Source organism: Lactuca virosa, chromosome 6 (genome assembly GCF_052849685.1).
Source record: "Lactuca virosa cultivar CGN04683 chromosome 6, Lactuca_virosa_CGN04683_v6, whole genome shotgun sequence".
Taxonomy (NCBI): Eukaryota; Viridiplantae; Streptophyta; class Magnoliopsida; order Asterales; family Asteraceae; genus Lactuca; species Lactuca virosa.
Window position 1 is genome coordinate 24488255 of NC_136431.1, and position 19395 is coordinate 24507649.

Sequence of the window (19395 nt, forward strand, 5' to 3'; positions counted from 1 at the left end):
CCATTGTGTGGCCTCCCGCCAGAGAGATCGACGTTCCCAACTTGCTGACGTGAGATCTGCTGAAACAGCTCCATTGGCGGTCTCCGTCGTTGCCGTCGGTAGCAACTGTTGACTCCCGTACTATCCATCGCACCTCAAACACTTATTTCATTTAAAAATTTGTTGTTTTGCTAGCTATTATCATGCATAATTTTCCTTTTTATATATGCGATTTTCTACCATGCATCGTTTTGTTATATATAATAACAATTATTTGTAGGTTAGCAAACAAAAATAATACTAACCTACCGATTGTAAAGGTCATTCTTCAGGTTTTTCTTTTAGAGTTTTCACCAAAATATAATTTTTTTTTCCAAACACTCATCTTTTTGTTTTTTTTTCCTCACACCAAACTAGAGCTTTTTCAAATTGTTAGACTGTTCGGGTTTTTTCCCCCTGCTTTGTAATTAGTTTTTTTTGCACTAATGTAGTGGTTTGTTGGTTTTAATATTCAACTCACATCCTTTAAACCTGCTTTTATTTTTTTCATACTATATAGTGCTCATGTACTTGTCGAGATAGCATCATTGTACTATTGTTTGCGATTACTAACTTTTTCTTATACTATTAACGGATAAAATCATTTTAAATTATTCTTTAAAATATGACATAAAATTACGACATACATTTTTGTCTGTCGTAAAACATTGATATTTTACGATATATGACATAAATTTTATGACAGACTTTTATGCCTGTCATAAAAGTGTTGTATGTCGTAATTTGTCTGTCAAGAAAAGCCTTTTTTCTAGTAGTGACACAAAATATCATCGGTTTGAACTCCAATCGAGAAAAAAACTTTTTCATCTTCATGAGAATCAACTTGAATCTTCTTATCATGAACTTCAAGAACATCACATTGAACTCCATAATCTTGAACTTCAACAAACTTAAGAGCATGAAGATCATTTGGGTCTTCAATAAGAGAAATATATTTCTTATTAAACAAATCTCTTTCTTCTCCTTCCTTTTGATTTTCTTGACGTGTGAATATGGACATGGTGATTTAAATCAAACAATCAATCTTCCCAAGCGATTGAAATATCAGTCTTCCATGATCATCTTTCATACCTCTATAAGAAACCAAAGTTTCCCATGTAATTAATCTACCTTTTAATAATAACCCATAGAATTGATTTTCGTTGACTTTGTATTTTACATCTTCAATAATCACAACCCAAGAATCATAATGCAAATACACCATGATCACAAAAACTTGAAGAATTTCTAGAGAGAGAAAGTGACACAAAAAACTATTCTAGAGAGAGAAAGTCGAATTAATGATCAAATCAAGGAAAAATTAGATTTCTAAAACACAAAACACTCTCTAAACACAAAGATCAAAACATAATGAAGAATCACCAAATCAAGAATGTCATCATGGATCAATTCTTGATCAAATCAAGAACACCTGCTCTGATACCAATCGTATGGGGAATTATGAGCTTTGATACCAATTGTATTGGTTTTAATTATGATGAAAAGTGTGGAATCTGAAATGATCTAGTTAATCATCATACAAATCATGAACACATGGAGTAAATAAATTTGGTTCAAGCTCTCATTAGTTTTTGATAGAAAGAGTACAAATGGGTCTTGCAATTTCTCTCTCTAAAACTAATGTCTCACAAATGTTCATTTTTACATAAATGAGTGTCACTCACTTCTTATTTATAACAAAGACGACTCATTACACAATACAAGAGGGTAAGCACAAAATACATCCAAGCGTGACTTTGCACCCTAACAGGTACGAGTCCTACTTATACCAGGGTACTATAATGTGCCAGAAGTACTATCATGTACAAAGTCCTTATTGACACTATTATGTGTCGGAGTACGCGAGCGTACAGGAGTACTTTATTATTATTTCCCGCATACTTTTTCTTTTGATGAGCTTTGTGTGTCAGCGTTTCCTTTCACGAAGTAATTGAGGGAACTTCGTAGACTGCCTAGAGAGTGTGTCAGTAATAGATCACTACTGGGTATGTCTGGTGTTATATTGTCGGATAGGGTGAGTCTGGGGGTAAAATACCTCACGGTGTCAGACCACTGCTAGGCACAATTATCTAGATAACCACCCCTGACTTAATTTTCTTGTGTTTTTACTAACGGAGGTTCGTGGTGAAACTTATTTCATTCCCCTCATTTGATGTATTGATTCATCCTCGTTTGTTGCCATGGAATTTCCAAAGCAACGTCGTCGGCTTGTTGTTCATATTGATCATTTAGGCTAGATCTTGTAAGATCGTTGTATAGGATCAATACGTGGGAATCGACGGGATGGGATAAATTTTTTTAGAGATATGATATATCTGTGTTAATGATAAGAATTGGTTTTGCAAGTTTGAGATATACATTATTATCACATTGTGGAATTGAAATCCCTATGTACTCACCATGTTTCCCAACCTGACCCACTAAGTTTATTGTATCACAAGTAGCTATGTTAAAGATACATTCTGTTGAGAGATCCAAGGAGTATTAAGCCACTAGTTTTAATTACTGTAAGGCTTGTAATATTTCGTTATGCTTACGTTTATGTATTGACGATGACATCCCAATGTGTTAGGGTGCAAAGTCACTCTTGGATGTCATGACAGCTTACTCCTTTTTATGTGTGTAATGAGTTGTCTTTCCTTTATAAGGAAGTGAGTGACACTCATTTTATCTAATGAACACTTTTAAAGCATTAGTTTAGAGAGAGAAATTGCAAGACCCATTTTGTACTCTTTCTATCAATACTAATGAGAGCTAAACCCATATTTATTTACTTCATGTGTTCTTGAGTTTACATGATGATTCACTAGATCTTTTCTAATTCCGCACATGCCATCATAATCAATCATCACTACAATTGGTATCAGAGCGGGTTTTCTTAATTTTCATCAAGAATTAATCCATGGTGGCATTCTAGATTTGGTGATTCTTCGTTTTTGATCTTTGTTCTTCGTGTTATAGAGAGTTTGGATTCTAGAAATCGAATTCCTCATTGATTCTACCCATAATCCGATTTTCTTCACTAGAATTCAAGTGATTTTTACTTTCTCTCTCTAGAAAACCCATTCAAAATCACTTTCCCTCTCTAGAAATTTTCAAGTTCTTGTGATCATGGTGAATTTTACCTATGATTCTTGGATTGGGATCATTGAAGATATCAAATACAAAGTCAATGAAGATCAATTTTATGGGTTGGTGTTAAGCAAATTGATTTCATGGGGTAATATGGTTTCTTATGGAGATTTGAAGGATGATAATGGAAGTTTGTTTTTTCAACATGGTTGAATAAAATTGCCTTGTCCATGTTGGTCCGTAGTAGAAATCAAAAGGAAGGAGAGGAAAGAGATTTGTTTAATAAAAAATACATTTCTCTAATTGAAAACCCAAATGATCTTCGTGCTCTCAAGTTTGTTGAAGTTCAAGGCTATAAAGTTCAATGTGATGTTCTTGATGTTCAAGAAAAAGGAGTTCAAGTTGATTCTCATGATGAAAAAGTTTTTTGCTCGATTGGAGTTCAAACCGATGATATTTTGTGTTCTTGTGATTCGTTTGAAGGAATGATTCCTTATCGAAAATCGGTGATCCAAGAAATTCACAAGTATCAAACTCCAAAAGCTTTGATTCAAACTCACAAATTTTAAGTTTGGAAAGTGGGTTTGTTCATGAAATCAAATCTTCAAGATGCAAAAAGATGAGAAAGAAAAAGAAGAAGAAGATTAAACGCAAAAACAAGCGGGTTTACTCACAAAAATCGTCAAATGTTGTGAAGTCGAAATCCGTGAAGCAAATTTGGGTTCCAAAGCAACAATCTCCAAAGGTTGAATTGAATTTGAAGTCAAAACCCAAAAGTGTTGGTGGTTCTTTTGAAGATGTTCTTGGATCGATGAAGAACACGAAGAACGAGTTGTACATCACGCATAATGGGTGGTACAATATTCAAATTGGAGATTTTCTCGTTCCAACCAAAGAACCAAGATCTTCTAAATTTGATTCGTTTGTTGAAAATGGAACTCGGTTCGTCAAAAAGGTATCTTAAATTCTCAAATGGATTCCAAAACGTCCATGATTTCAATTCGTATTTTTCGTTTTTCATTTTTGATCGCTTTGTCTCGGTTGGATCAAATTCGTTTCAAGCCCAATTGTAGATCCAATCTATTTTCTTTCATAGATCAAGCCAATTTTCTTATCTAATCATTTTGATCCAAAATTCGAGTCCAATCCAATCACATAATTAGTTACTGTTCATTAGCCCAAGTTTGTGATCCAATTTTATATGCATCTTACTGTTCATTTAATTTTGATGCCCATATGTTTTCTCTTGAATCCGATAATCTTGAGTCCACATATTTTTTCGTGATCTGATTCCATTAAGAGTGGAGCCCAAAGATTGATTAAATCAGTTTGATACATTAACTGTGTTCGTTCTTCATCATGCACATAAACGAGTTGTACCATCAGATCATCATCTTTTTGTTCTTGAGTTCCGATTTCACTTCCTTGAAATAGAAATCAATTTTGATAATGTTACATTCGTGTTCGATGTTTGAATTCCAATTTTGACTGGTCTTACTTGGATCGATTGAAAACGAAAGTGTCTGTTTAGGGTCAAAATCGAATTTGAAGTGTTGTTATTGTTTGATTCAACTGTTGATGATGTTCGGTTTTAACTAATTGAAATCGAAATCAAAGTTGTGATATTGCTATCGTATTCGATTTAATCTGAAAAATTGATGATGAACGACTCAAGAACATATATGAATGGTGGAAGAAAGTCAACTGGAAAAGTCAAAATTGAATTGAAAGGATCGATTTCGAACCTTAGAAGTCGATGGTCGAGGTCAATCTTTTGATATCAAGGTTGTATGGCTGATAACGAAGGTTTGATTTTGAAGTTTTGCTATGGTTCGATTGTAATGGAAGGACTTTGATAATGAACAGTAAAGGGATGACGACTTCTGGATTTGGGTTCGATAGTCAATTGATGTATTATGAATATTGATTATGTTGATGTGAAGGTAAATATTCGAATGAGAATCATTGGAATGAAGCCTTGAGAAATTTCGATGATAGCTGCTAACGAATGATTTAGGAAGAATATGGAATTGTATGCTTGGGAAGTCGATTAAGATCGATTTTATGTTGATTTTACAGTCGAATGGTTGAAGTTTATTGGGTTGTGATTTAGGAAGGCTTGATTTTTTAAAAGCGAAAGGTTACTGGGAATCAAGACTCGAGATTGTTGGTCGAGGATTTCGAATGGTGATACTTGGTCGATATCAATGTCTATAGTTTACTGGGAGTGGATGATAATGAAGAAATTGGATGTTGATTTTGATTTCAAAATTGGCGTCTTGATTTGGGAAGGCTATATGCTTGATAACGAAGATTTTGGGTTACTGTCGAAGGTTTTGATAACGAAGGTCGAGATAAGTGAACACTCGACACTCGACACTCGACGGGATAAGTGGAATCGAGTATCGATGTTCGAAGATTTGGAGATTGAAGGTCGATAGTCGAAGATTTTGGCATTAGAGTCGAGGGTCGACTGGAACAAGTAGATTGGGCAAGAAAGATATAAAAGTTACGAATTGATCCCTGCAACTTTCGATGGTTTGACAGTTTGTAACCATATTCGACATTAGGACCTGATTTCGACATTTTGAAGCATTGTGAATAAGTTTCGAAATGAGTCCCTGCAGTTTCAAATTTGGATAGAAATTACCTAAATTCGAATTTGGGCTAACAGAGAAATTGAAGAATTTTCATTTCTGGTCCCTACAGTTGGTGCGAACTTACACTTTATGCCCAGTTTCGCAAATGGGGGAGTGTTTCGCATCTTTAGTTGTTTTTGGCGCAACGGATCCCTGCAGAATTCTGTTATTGACGATTTTTACCCGAATTCTAGAAAATATTGCAACTCTCACCCAAAAGTCGAAAATTTTCACAAATTGGAAATTTTTTCGAGGTTTTTTCGTGATTGTTTTTCCGTACAAGATTTTAAAGGTTTCATTTTTGGCACACATCAAGGGGGAGTATTGTGAAGTTCATTCCTCGGGCGCTTCTCACCCTTAATGGGTTTTATAATCATTTTTTGATTATAAAAAAGGGGAGAATGATGGGTATTCGAAACGGGTTTGTCGAATATTCATTTGCGGATTTGAAGACCGGTGTTACTTAGAGGGGGAGTTTGTCGTAATCGTGCGTGCTCGTTGGATATTGAAGTCGGACATCCAATCCTAACTTTGAGGGGGAGAATGTTAGGGTGCAAAGTCAATCTTGGATGTCATGAGGGATTACTCCTTTATATGTGTGTCATGAGTTGTCTTTCCTTTATAAGGAAGTGAGTGACACTCATTTTATCTAATGAACACTTTGAGAGCATTAGTTTAGAGAGAGAAATTGCAAGACCCATTTTGTACTCTTTTTATCAATACTAATGAGAGCTAAACCCAGATTTATTTACTTCATGTGTTCTTGAGTTTATATGATGATTCACCTTATCTTTTCTAATTCCGCACATGTCATCATAATCAATCGTCACTACACAATGTTTTAATATAAATAAAATACATTTCTTCGGAAATGCTTTTATAATAACATTATCATATTTTTGGGAACAAATTCTGTAATATTATTTTTTCCAAAATGATACTCTGATTTTTAAATAAGCATAAACAAATCGGTTTTTTCTGGCCGTGAAATTAGGGATGTCACATAATAAAATAACCAAATTAATACAACAACCATTCATGTTAAACATACAAACCAAAACAAAGTACATTACAAGTTGTTCATAATTTAAACTCAAATGACCTTAATTTCAACTTGTACATAATTAAACACAAAAATGACCCAACTACATGTTAGGTACACCTTCAACTTGAAGACATCAGATTGAAGCTTTTTGTTCGACCTAAACAGCCCAGTTATGATCACACCTTCATTGTTGTACTGCATTTCATCAACCAAAGCTATAAAACCTGAACGAGCACCCTGATTCCAATTATTTTCCTAAATTAGTAAATGTTAAGAAAACTAGGGTTAACATCAGTAAATGAACAAAATGGTAAATTACCTTTTTGGGACATGCATAAAAGGGCCTTCCTGGGTTACTGGTAGTATGTGATGTTCGTATTATAGCCTCAACTCGACAACAACAGTCCATGTTCTTCATTATGTAGCTTCAAAGTGGAGAGTATTTGAAGAAGAAAACAATGTGCTAGAATGAAACAAGTATGTATAAAAGAAACTTTTAACCGATTTCTAGTACGTATAAAAGACTAAATTACCCCCACTGTGCAAGCCATGTGGGGTCACTAACATCCCCACTTTTTATTTCTTCCCAATCTAATTCACTTTCAACGGAATTTTTTCTGGATAAAAATTAGTAAATAGGATCATAGGCAATGAACAAAGAACATGTAACTTCGAAAACGCCTGTCATGAAGACGGGTCTTTCATTTATCAATGGAGTTCACTTACAAAATGCATGTCATATAGACAAGTCTTTTACATATATCGCCAAAAAAACAAATATAAAAATAAAAACAAAAAATCTACATACTAATATGCTTTGAAACCACCATTGCTTCAAATCCACCCATCAGCCAAGCTTAACAACTAAATGGAGCACAACCACCAACGACTGTGTCATCGAGTCAACTCAATATAAATTAAAGGCAGGTGTAAGGGTTAGTGGGGTGTTTGTATAAATTAAAGGCAGTAATTACTCTATGCATGTGTATCATCGAGTGTGTCATCGAGTCAACTCAATATTGACTCAACAGGTTCACTCACCTGTTGACTTGGCAAGTGAAGAGGCAGGACAACCTGCTAAAATGGGTGAAATGACTTTTCCAATTGGTAAAACAGAAGTACATGCCCTTAAGATGCAAAAAGTAGTCACGATGGACCATTTAAACCATTATACGTAAGTTTGCAGGGGTATAGTTACAATAACCATATTATTATGTATTACTAGTTTTTTTCCATATACTTTTATACATTATTCCATACAAATATAAATAGGTAATTTACGTATATATTATATATTATTGTATTATTAGTGTATCAAGTATGTATTTTTTCATATTATTCATGTATTAAATAAGTATTATTATGTATAAACATATTTTTATATGTAAAAACTCACACCAAATACGTATTTTCGTATATATTATTATTATATAAGTTCACACCAAATATATTTTTATATACATTTTAAATGTATAATTACATTTTTAAATACATTTTAAATGTATAATTATATTTTTCCTATATATTGTATAAACTCACACAAAATACATATGCTTCGTATATATTTTATAAATTCACACCAAATACATCTTTAAATACATGTTAAATATATAATTACATTTTTAAGGGGCAATTACAAATCTAGCCAAATTAAGGAAGTCATTAGCAATTTATAGCCAAAAATTAGTAAATGTCCAATTATAGCCCACGAAACCGTAGGTTTCGATATTCGTCTACTGTTTCGCCAAATCGTCTACTGTTTCGTATTTTGTATAAAAAATCATTTTTAGGATACAAAACCGTAGGTTTTTTAAAACCTACGGTTTCCCAAACCGTAGCTACGGTTTTGGATGAAAAAATACGGGTTTTTTTTATTTTAAATCTACTGTTTTGGGGGTTTTAACTACTGTTTTGGAGAAACCGTAGGTTTTAAAAAAACCTACGGTTTTGTATCCTAAAAATGAAAAAAAAATATACAAAACACGAAACAGTAGAGGATTTGGCGAAACAGTAGTCAACCTACAGTTGACTACTCTTTTGTGGGCTATTTTTGGCTAAGTGAGTTTTTTTTGTTATTTTTTGTTAAGTAATTAAGGATTTTGGCTAAATTTATATTTTCCCCCATTTTTAAGTTCATTTTTAAAGGTTTATATGTATTTATACATTATAAAATGTATTTATATGTATTTATATATTTATACGTTTTCGCCATATACATTTTAAAAACATATTTATATGTTTTTATACATTATAAAAATGTATTTATATGTATTTATACATTATATATATATATATATATATATATATATATATATATATATAGACATTAAAAAACGTACTTCACATTTATATGTTTTAATAAAAAAATATAAAAATATGTTTTTGTTTGTTAAACCACTTGGTCGACATACAAAAAAATGGTTTAAAAAAAGTTCATTAATTTGGTTAAGAAACGTAGCAAGAAAAAAATGTTTTTTTAAAACGAAATAAATAAATTAATTAATTAATAATAATAATAATAATAATAATACCTCCTTATAGATACATGAAAGCGGAAAATAAGCATATCGAAGTCTCCTTGCTAGGTGGTAAGGCGCTTGCTTTTTGAACTGTAGGTTGTGGATTCGAAACTTTGCTTCTCTTTTTTCTGCCCTACAACTATTAATTTTTGGGGTTTTTTATACCTTCCTTTTCCAATTCCACCCCTTGATTTTTTGTCTTTTGTTATTTTTTTTTGTGGGCTATTTTTGGTTAAGTGAGTTTTTATGGTTATTTTTTGTTAAGTAATTAAGGATTTTGGCTAAATTTGTATTTTCCCCCATTTTTAAATTCATTTTTAAAGGTTTATATGTATTTATACATTATAAAATGTATTTATATGTATTTATATATTTATACGTTTTCGCCATATACATTTTAAAAACATATTTATATGTTTTTATACATTATAAAAATGTATATATATATATATATATATATATATATATATATATATATATATATATATATATATATTAAAAAACGTACTTCACATTTATATGTTTTAATAAAAAATATAAAAATATGTTTTTGTTTGTTAAACCACTTGGTCGACATACAAAAAAATGGTTTAAAAAAAGTTCATTAGTTTGGTTAAGAAACGTAGCAAGAAAAAAATGTTTTTTTAAAACGAAATAAATAAATTAATAATAATAATAATAATAATAATACCTCCTTATAGATACATGAAAGCGGAAAATAAGCATATCGAAGTCTCCTTGCTAGGTGGTAAGGCGCTTGCTTTTTGAACTGTAGGTTGTGGATTCGAAACTTTGCCTCTCTTTTTTCTGCCCTACAACTATTAATTTTTGGGGTTTCCTATATATTCCTTTTCCAATTCCACCCTTTGATTTTTTGTCTTTTGTTTTTTTTTTTTGTTTTTTTTCTATTTTGTTTTTTTGTTGTTTTTATTTCTTTTTTAATTATTATTATTATTATTATTATTATATTTTTATTATTATTATTATTATTATTATTATAAATTTCGCACAAAATTTTAACATTCGGAAGACATTATAAATTCAAACGGCTATATAAAATCGGTTTTTAAATATTTTTTATATATTTTTTAATTACGGACAAAAAAGTCGTTCGAATTTTATAATGTCGTGCGAATTTATAATGTTTACCGAATTTTAAAATGTCATCCGAATTTAATAGTAATAATATTAAAATATAAAATAAAAGGAAAAAAATCAAAAACAAAAAGGAAAAAAAAATAATGTCAAATCAAAAGTAAAAAGTTGATTTGATTGATGTTAGGAGGGTAAAATTGATTAAGGGGTACTTATAGCACAACCCTTAATTTTTCTTGTCCGCATATCTTTACCACCAAATTAAAATAAACTTATTTACACTTTCTTCGGAACTGTGTCAGACCATATTTGACCGACATCTTTTCAAGAGACTCCAACTACCCCTATTGGGGTCTATTTGGCGAGCGCTCACACTATATTAAATAAAAAAATGAGTTAATTTGGTGAACTAGGCCGGCATTCCAACCCAAGTTCACAAGAGCTCACACCAATCTACTTTACACGTGTTGAAGCAAGAAACATACACCCATATTTTTTTTAGATAACATTATATATTTTAGGATAAAAAACATTATCTGCTAAAAATCTAATATTATCTCAATCAAAAAAATTTTAAAAAAATACTAAATTTTTTATTTTCTCTATAAATAGAGTATAATATTGATATACTTCATATCTCATCTCAACTTTTCATTTCTAAACCCTTTTGATTTCTTTAATAAGATGAATCCAAATTTCGTCTTAAATCTTGATGATTCTCAAGATTATCAAAACTTTCAAAGTTATGAAACCTCACAGTTTTTCGCAAATCCCAATCAATTTCCCATCACTGAAAATGTTCAAACCTCACAAAATACTGGAAAAAATCCAAGAGGTGATAAATGGGATGTTGATGAAGATATCGCTTTAATGTCAGCATATTGTATCGTTAGTGAAGATGAGAGACGTGGAAAAAACCAAAAGAAAACATCAATATGGGCACAAGTGAAGGAGCTATATGATGCAAATCAGGCGGAAAACCCAAGAAAGATTGGTAACAGGAACATAGCTCAAATGAAAGGTCGTTATAAACGACTTAATGAAAGTGCCGGCAAATGGGTTGGTGTTTACCGAGAAGCATATAGAAAAAGAAGAAGTGGAATGAGTATGAAAGATGTTGAGAACGAAGCTCATAAATTGTATGAGACAAGTGGAAGCAAGTTCAATGACACAATTGTTTTTAATGAGGTTATGTGTAAACATCGAAAAAGGGATTTACTTGTGGAAGGTGCCATTTCATGCTTTCGTGAAGAGTACCTTAGAAGTCCCAATAGAGATGATTTGGCACGACTGCTCCATGTTGGAGAAGAACGTGGATTTCCAGGTATGGTAGGCAGTATTGATTGCATGCACTGGGAATGGAAAAACTGTCCCACCGCTTGGGCTGGACAATATGCAGGTAGAAGCGGTAAGACAACAATAATTTTGGAAGCTGTTGCATCGTATGACTTATGGATATGGCATGCATTCTTCGGAACACCAGGTTCGTGCAATGACATTAACGTCCTCCAAAGATCTCCTCTTTTTGATGATGTCTTAGCAGGTCGAGCACCAAAGGTGAGTTACACTGTGAATGATCGAGAAAATAATATGGCTTATTATCTCACTGATGGCATATATCCTTCATGGGCTGCCTTTGTCAAGTCAATAAGTTCTCCACAACTTCGAAAACACAAGTTGTTCGCAGAACATCAAGAGGCGGCTAGAAAAGATGTTGAACGAGCATTTGGAGTTTTACAAGCTCGTTTTGCTTTTCTTCATCGCCCTTGCCTTGTGTGGGACAAAGATATGATGGGGAAAATTATGATTGCATGTATCATTATTCATAATATGATAGTTGAGGATGAACGACACACATACCTTCATTATTATGATCCATCAGAATTTATAACTACAGAAGACGAAGAATCTTTTGAATACTCTACTCAACGAATTGGAGATCTATCCCGCTATATGACCAACAGGGCACAAGTTCGCAATAGAGAAGCTCATAACGCTCTAAAAAACGATTTGATTTAGCATATATGGAAAAAATTCAGCACTGAAGAATAATTTAGTAGTTTGCATCTTTTGTATTTGTAACTTATTTTATCTATTTTATTAAGTATGTTTCATGAATGTAAAATATTTTTTTTTATTTTTTTTATTTAATTTTACGTTTAAAATAAATAATTTATTTGTTTCAAAATAAAATATTTATTTTTAATATTTCTAGTAGTTTTTAGTAAAAGAAAATTTAAATTAAGTTATATTTTTAAATAAAAATGGGTTTGGATTGGGTTGCTAATGGGTGTAAAAAATTAGATTGGATTGGGTTGTATAGGTGGAAGAGAGAGAAATTAGTTTTTTATTAGAAAAGTTGGGTTGGGTTGGGTTGCTAATGGGGGTAGTCTTAAGCAACCTTAATACTTAAAGACATTGTGATAAGCAACCTTAATACTTAAAGACATTGTGATGTTCTCTTCAACTTACTTTACTCATTTTATCAATTTTGACGACATACTTCTATTTTTAACCGATGGTAGCAACACAATTTTTTTAACCAATGATAGAAAGACACTTATCTTTTTAACCGGTAATAGCAACATACTTATTTTATTAACAATTAATAGCAACACTTATCTTTTAACCAATAATAGCAATGTACTTAGCTCTTTCACCAATAATATATATATATATATATATATATATATATATATATATATATATATATATATATATATATATATATATATATATATGTAGTCGACAATAGCAATGTACTTATTCAAGTCACTACTATTGCACCATATAATGTATCATCAATTGTATAGACAATGACATTATACAAACAATTACGATGCTTGTGCAAATATAGAAGTTGATCATTCAAATAAATCGGACATCACAACCTTAACAACGACATACTTAAAGATTCGATGCAAGCAAGTTCTCCTACTGCATGACGAGTCTGATAACGATTTTCAAGTCGTCTTTAATTTAGTTCTAATGTGTTTTATGACATTCTTTTGAACTTTGCATTCATTTTCAAGTATTTTGTTTATTTCTATGAATTCGTATTAAGACTATTTCACATTTAACATTATTTTGGATTTAAATTGGGTTCCTATATAGAAAAATTGTCAAGGGTACAATAATCATTTTTACATTGGTCAAACCTTCTATCAGACGGGTATAACACTAATTATAATGACTATTTCAATTTGATATAGCATGTCAAAGTAATCAATGATATAAAGAAATTGTTAATTTTGATGATTTTTTTTATTAACAAAACTAAAATATATTTGTTAAGCAACAAAAACAACTAATATATATATATATATATATTTTTTGTATATTTGACTTTTATATTATTATGATAGTATTTTCAAAAAGACAAAATTGCAAAAATGGTCCCTGTGGTTGTCAAAATTCTATGCTTTTGGTTCAAAACGAAATGTTGGTGCACCACTGGTCCAAAATTGGATCTTTTTAGTGATTTTGGTCCCTATCCACTTAAAAAGACAATTCTACCCTTTATACTTGTTTTTCTTATTTTTATATAAATTTTAATGATTTTAAGTAATTAAAAATTAGAGAATAGCTCTCTCTCTCTCTCTCTCTCTCTCTCGTGAAGAATACAAATCATCATCTTCTACCCCTTTATCTTCTTCGTGATTTCCAGGGTTTTTGATTTCTACAACAACATTAATAGAAACACACACACAAGATGAACATATCTGCAAACGATCTTGATTTCTAGAAACAAGCTAGACACAAGGACAAACACACATACATGCATACGATTTCAGAACCCAAATCGTGTTTGTGTTTGTTCAAAACGCTTTATTGATCTTCACTCATGGGTTCTCATCTTCTAGATCTAATAAGTGAGGAGGTGGAGAGCTCAAGATGTCCAATTCAAGAACCAAACAGCTAGACGATTTCAACAAGTTGTGCGCAAGTTATATATGTTGGAGATTATTGAAAAAGTTATGTCCTTAATACTGCCAACGAAAATGAATCAGTGTCGCTGTAGCTGTCTCCGGTGATGGAAGATGTTAAGCGTCATCCCCCGTCTCATTCCCCCAAAATCCACCGGTGAAAATCCCCATTTTTCAGTGGATCGATCCACAATATGTGTATAAAAATAGAAGATGCAAACATGTTTGATTTCCCACTTCTTCGCCATCAAATCGTCAGCCACCACCAGATGCAAACTACGATCTGGTTCCTGATCTTGTTTCCACTTCTTTCTTCCTTAGATTTCATTAGATCCACCACTTTGATTATCTGGAAACCGATTTGAGTTTTGTTATTGATTTTGGTTTAGTTTTATCTCCATTACCCTTCCAGCTTGCCCTTGAACCGATAGTCGGTGAGGAAGAAGATGATGTAGTGGTTAGTGTGATCTACAAAGTGGATGGACGGAAGGTGTTTCCGAGGGAGCAATTTAAGCAGCAACAGTCGTGCAGGGGAGGGCTTTCGGTAGTGGTGCTCGAACGGAGGAGGTGAGGTATGCGAGGGGTGGCATCGGTGATGGTGGGGACTGCCCACCACAGCAGCGACGACGAGTGGTGGTTGCATAGCAGTTCTGCTGCTTCTGTCTTTCCAGTCTAATGGTGATTGACGAGGAAGATAAACAATAGCAACGGTGGATGGTGGTGGAGATGTTCAGGGTTGGGCTTGGTCGACCAAAATAGTGGCGGCAGTGGGTGGTGTTGGGCAGTAGGAAGTGGTGGAGCGTGACCGGAGCAAGGCGGAGGAGGGTCGGTAGTCACCAATCGTCGGTGAATCAAGAACTTGAGCGAGTAGGTTGTAATGTTGTATGAAGTCAGATAAGAGAGAGAGAGAGAGAGAGAGAGAGAGAGAGAGTGAGTGGTGTTATTTTCTTTTTATTTTTTAATGAAAATAATAACAAAATGTTAAAAATAAATAAAAAAGAATTATCAAAGGGCATATTCGTCATTTCAGGTTGGGTCAGGACTAAAAACACACAAAAATGTCAACTATAGGGACCAAAATCACACAAGGTATCTAAAATTGGACCAGTGGTGCACCAACATTTCGTTTTGGACCAAAACTACAGAATTTTGTCAACCACAGGAACCATTTTTGCAATTTTGTCTTTCAAAAACTATCAACAACCGAGAGACTATGTTTTTTCTTTCCTATTGCATGCATAAAGCACCCACTTACATAATATATTTACAATTTTTAATTCTTATAATTTCTCTTTTTGGTAAACTTTCTTTCTATATGACTAGAGATGGGCACAAAAACCGGATTCGGGTCTAGGATCCGATCCGATCCGGAAACCGAATTTAGTCAAAACCGGATTTGACCGAACGGGATTGGATTAATCCGGTGACCGGATCTAAACCGGTACCTCGCTTCGGACTACATATCAGTATAAAGTAGTAGAAATTTGTGTAAAATGAAAATGGAGCAAATGGCTTGTATTTAGATCCGGTCAATTGGAGCGTTTTGAACAAAGAAGTGAAATATTTGTTTTGGTTACGAGACCAATGAGACAAAAACTAGTCAAATATTTCAAAGAAATGCCACCACTTTTTACTTGCGCCGCGGCATTAAACCCTTGTATCAATGTTACGGGTGTAGAGGCATTGATTACCAAAATTTCTCTGTCTTTAAATTTGCACAAAGATGACTCAAACTACATCCATAACCAAATACACACTTTTAATAATACTTTTACTAATTTGTTTGACATTTACGCTACAAAATATGGCAATATGTCAAACACTTTTGCAAGTGTAACCGATTCTACTAGTGGTGCATCGGGTAGTGGTGGGGGTCGAACGGATTTTCATATCGACCTCTATAACTACCTTTTGGAGGAACAAAACAAAAGAGCACGCACATTAACCCCTAGTAGCGAACTTGGAATTTATATAGGGTCAAACTTTTTAAAATTCATGAGTGCACCACAATTTAAAATTTTGGATCTTTTGGCTTGGTGGAGAGAAAAGGAAGCGCAATTTCCTATTCTCTCCGCCATGGCCCGCGATTTACTAACCGTCCAAGCTTACACGGTAGCTTCGGAATCCGCTTTTTCTTTTAGTGGTAGAGTTTTATCAAAGTTGAGGACGAATCTTACCCCGGTTGCGGTAGAAATTTGCGTTTGCTTGAGGATTACTTGGATTCGGTGGAACGTATACAACACTTGGCATCACTAGAAGACCCACTACCACAAAATGTTGAACCGGAGATCATGGATGAAGAATATGCACAAGACTTATCAACACCTCCGGAAGACGAAGACGATGACGATGAAGACGAAGACGAAGATGAAGAATATGGTATTGATGAGACCCCTAGTTATTTGCGTGACGGTTGAAGAATATTTTAGTGAAAACGACACGAAGTGGAAGACCACAAAAACTATTTCTATTTGGCTAAATGTTATAACGCCACTTTATTATTATTATTATTAGTTAACTAGTTTGAAAACTCTTTCTAATTCGACGTTTGATGTATGTTTTAACTATTTTAATGAACCTATGTTGCAGTTTGTGTTATATATGAGGTCCAAAAAATGTTTTTTTTAAATTAAAAAAAAAAAGGTAAATCGGATCGGATTTCGGATCGGATCCTAACCGGATCGGATTAAACCGATTCGGATTCAGAGTCGAAAAACCGGTCAAATCCGGTTTGAAACTGGTTCGGATTTTGGGATGATTCGGATCCGGTGTGACGTAATGAAACCGGATCCGGATCGGATCCTGTGTTTGTGCATCTCTATTAATATGACCATATTTCTTTTTACGGGAAACTTTCTTAATTTTCTGATACTGCAGCACATGTACGATTATTTGTATGTTATTTTTTTTCATGTCTGGTTTTGATTCGCACTTAAAAAGGAAAAAAGAACCAAAGTAATCACAATAAAGAAATGTACGACCATGTTAGCAGTGCAATTTTTGCATTTTCCATTGCAATGATACAATCTTTTACTAACAATTTTTTGAAAGATGTAACTTATCTTTCTGGCACTATTAATATGCCACTTTTGAATACAATTATTACGTCCATTAATCTTATTTCTATACCAAAATGGGTTTTCAAGAGAACCTTCACCTTTATGTGTTGTTTTAGTAGACGAAACCTTTAGAGTATTTCATTTTTCTTTGAACTTCAAAACAATAAAAACTTATTTATACATAAAAAATTTAACCATGTAAGCTTTTTAAGAAGAAAACCTTTTAAGACTTTCGGGTATTATATCTAGGGGCGGACCTAGGGGTGGTCCACGGTGGCACCGGCAACCCCTAACTTTTCCGGCCGCAGTGGAAAATTTTCAAAATTTTATTTTTATGCTACCGTGCAACCCCTAACTTTCCCGTGCAACCCCTACCGTAAAATCCTACGTCCGCCCCTGATTATATATATGTGTTTGTATAAACATGAAATGTTTTTAATGAGCCAAATCCTTTTAAACTTTCTATATATTGGATCTTTTATGTTAAAAATGATCAAGTCGGGCAGATGGCACCAAATTATGATATCACATTTGGTCACGGTTGGGTGAGCGAGTATTGCTACGTCTTGGAAACCTGACATCAACACAAAAGGATTGTTAGAGCTGGTTTTGACATGTGTCTCGGGAACCGACTCTGATAATTACTTTAATCCCTATGTAAAGTGAGAAACCTTTCTCCAAATGGAAGAAAACCAGTTCTAAAGAGCGAATAGTGTGTATAGGCATATATAATACTCTTATGGTCAATTTTTTTAAAATTATATTTAATGAGAAAGCCAAAAAAATATTGTCAAAATAAGGAAGAACTTTAATTAATTAATCTTCTTGATATAAATATTTTTTTAAAGTTTTTATACAAACATTTAGGGGGTGTTTGAGATTCTTTTTAGGCAGGTGGGAGTGGGGATCGCTAAGACTCTTGTTAGCATAAGGCAAACACCGCCCTTAGCATGTGCTAAGAGAGATGCTAAGCAATACTCGTTACCACCTCAACGAGAGGAGAGAGAGACCCAACTTGTTTGTGATTTTTCATTTTCTTTGCTTTTTTTTTTGTTTTTTCTTTCTTTTTGCATCAAATTTTTTGATTGGTTCTTTTTCATTTGATTTTTGTTTTTCTTTTTAAAATTCAAGTGTACATGAAAGCTTATGGGGAAGGTAAATATGATGTGCTAATATATTTAGCATGTGCTAAACAGACTACCACTTCCTATGGTTTTAGAATGACTTTTGACTTTTAACTTTTCCAAAAAATAAAAAAAAAAATATTTGGGTAATAGAAAAGTTTTTTTGAAAATGATTTTTTGCATAGAAGAAAAGTAAGAGTTTCTCAAACTCACAAAAACCTGACGCTTTTGTGACTTTTTATTGTTTTATATATAAAAGTTAAACAAATAGTCATTTTGCTGACTTTTTGTTAATCTAAACACATTTTAAAAAACCCATTTTGCAAAAAGTCCTTCTACGAAAACGATTTTTGATATTCAAAAGTAATCCCAAACACCCCCTAAGTCTTTTAATGATTATCTTATGTAAAAAGACTGAGAAAATTACCATTTTATCATTTTGAGATTTTAGGATGTTTTCATAATAATATGATTGAAAAATGATCAGATATAACTAGAATATTTATTTTAAGGTTATAAAATAATAATTAAATATATTGTATATACATAAAATTGATAAGAGGTAAAAACTAACATCTCGTTCCCGAGTTCAATTTAACGATAGAAAAGAAAGAAAATTTGTGGAAATGAAATAAAAAAAAAAAAATTGGTGTTTCAAGTTTCATTAAAAAAATGAAGTGAATGGAAATTAAATGGTCATTTTTCCTCATAACTTTCTTTTCGATTTGAAAGTATTTAAAAAATAATTTTTCTTCTACTTCTCTACAACTCATGAACACAAAAAGAAAATTCTATTTTACTTTATTTTCTCTCCTTTTCTCTTTTACTTTATTTATTTATTTATTTATTTTAAGTCGGGAACTAGGTACTGAAGAAA

General features: G+C 32.6%; 1 protein-coding gene across 1 annotated transcript; it reads left to right on the plus strand.

Moving 5' to 3' along the window:
• Positions 1-11093: 11093 nt before the first annotated feature.
• On the plus strand, positions 11094-12428 carry LOC145121382 (uncharacterized). Its single transcript, XM_079057135.1, has one exon. The coding sequence runs from the start codon at positions 11094-11096 to the stop codon at positions 12426-12428; it is 1335 nt and encodes a 444-aa protein (XP_078913261.1).
• The last annotated feature ends 6967 nt before the right edge of the window (positions 12429-19395 follow it).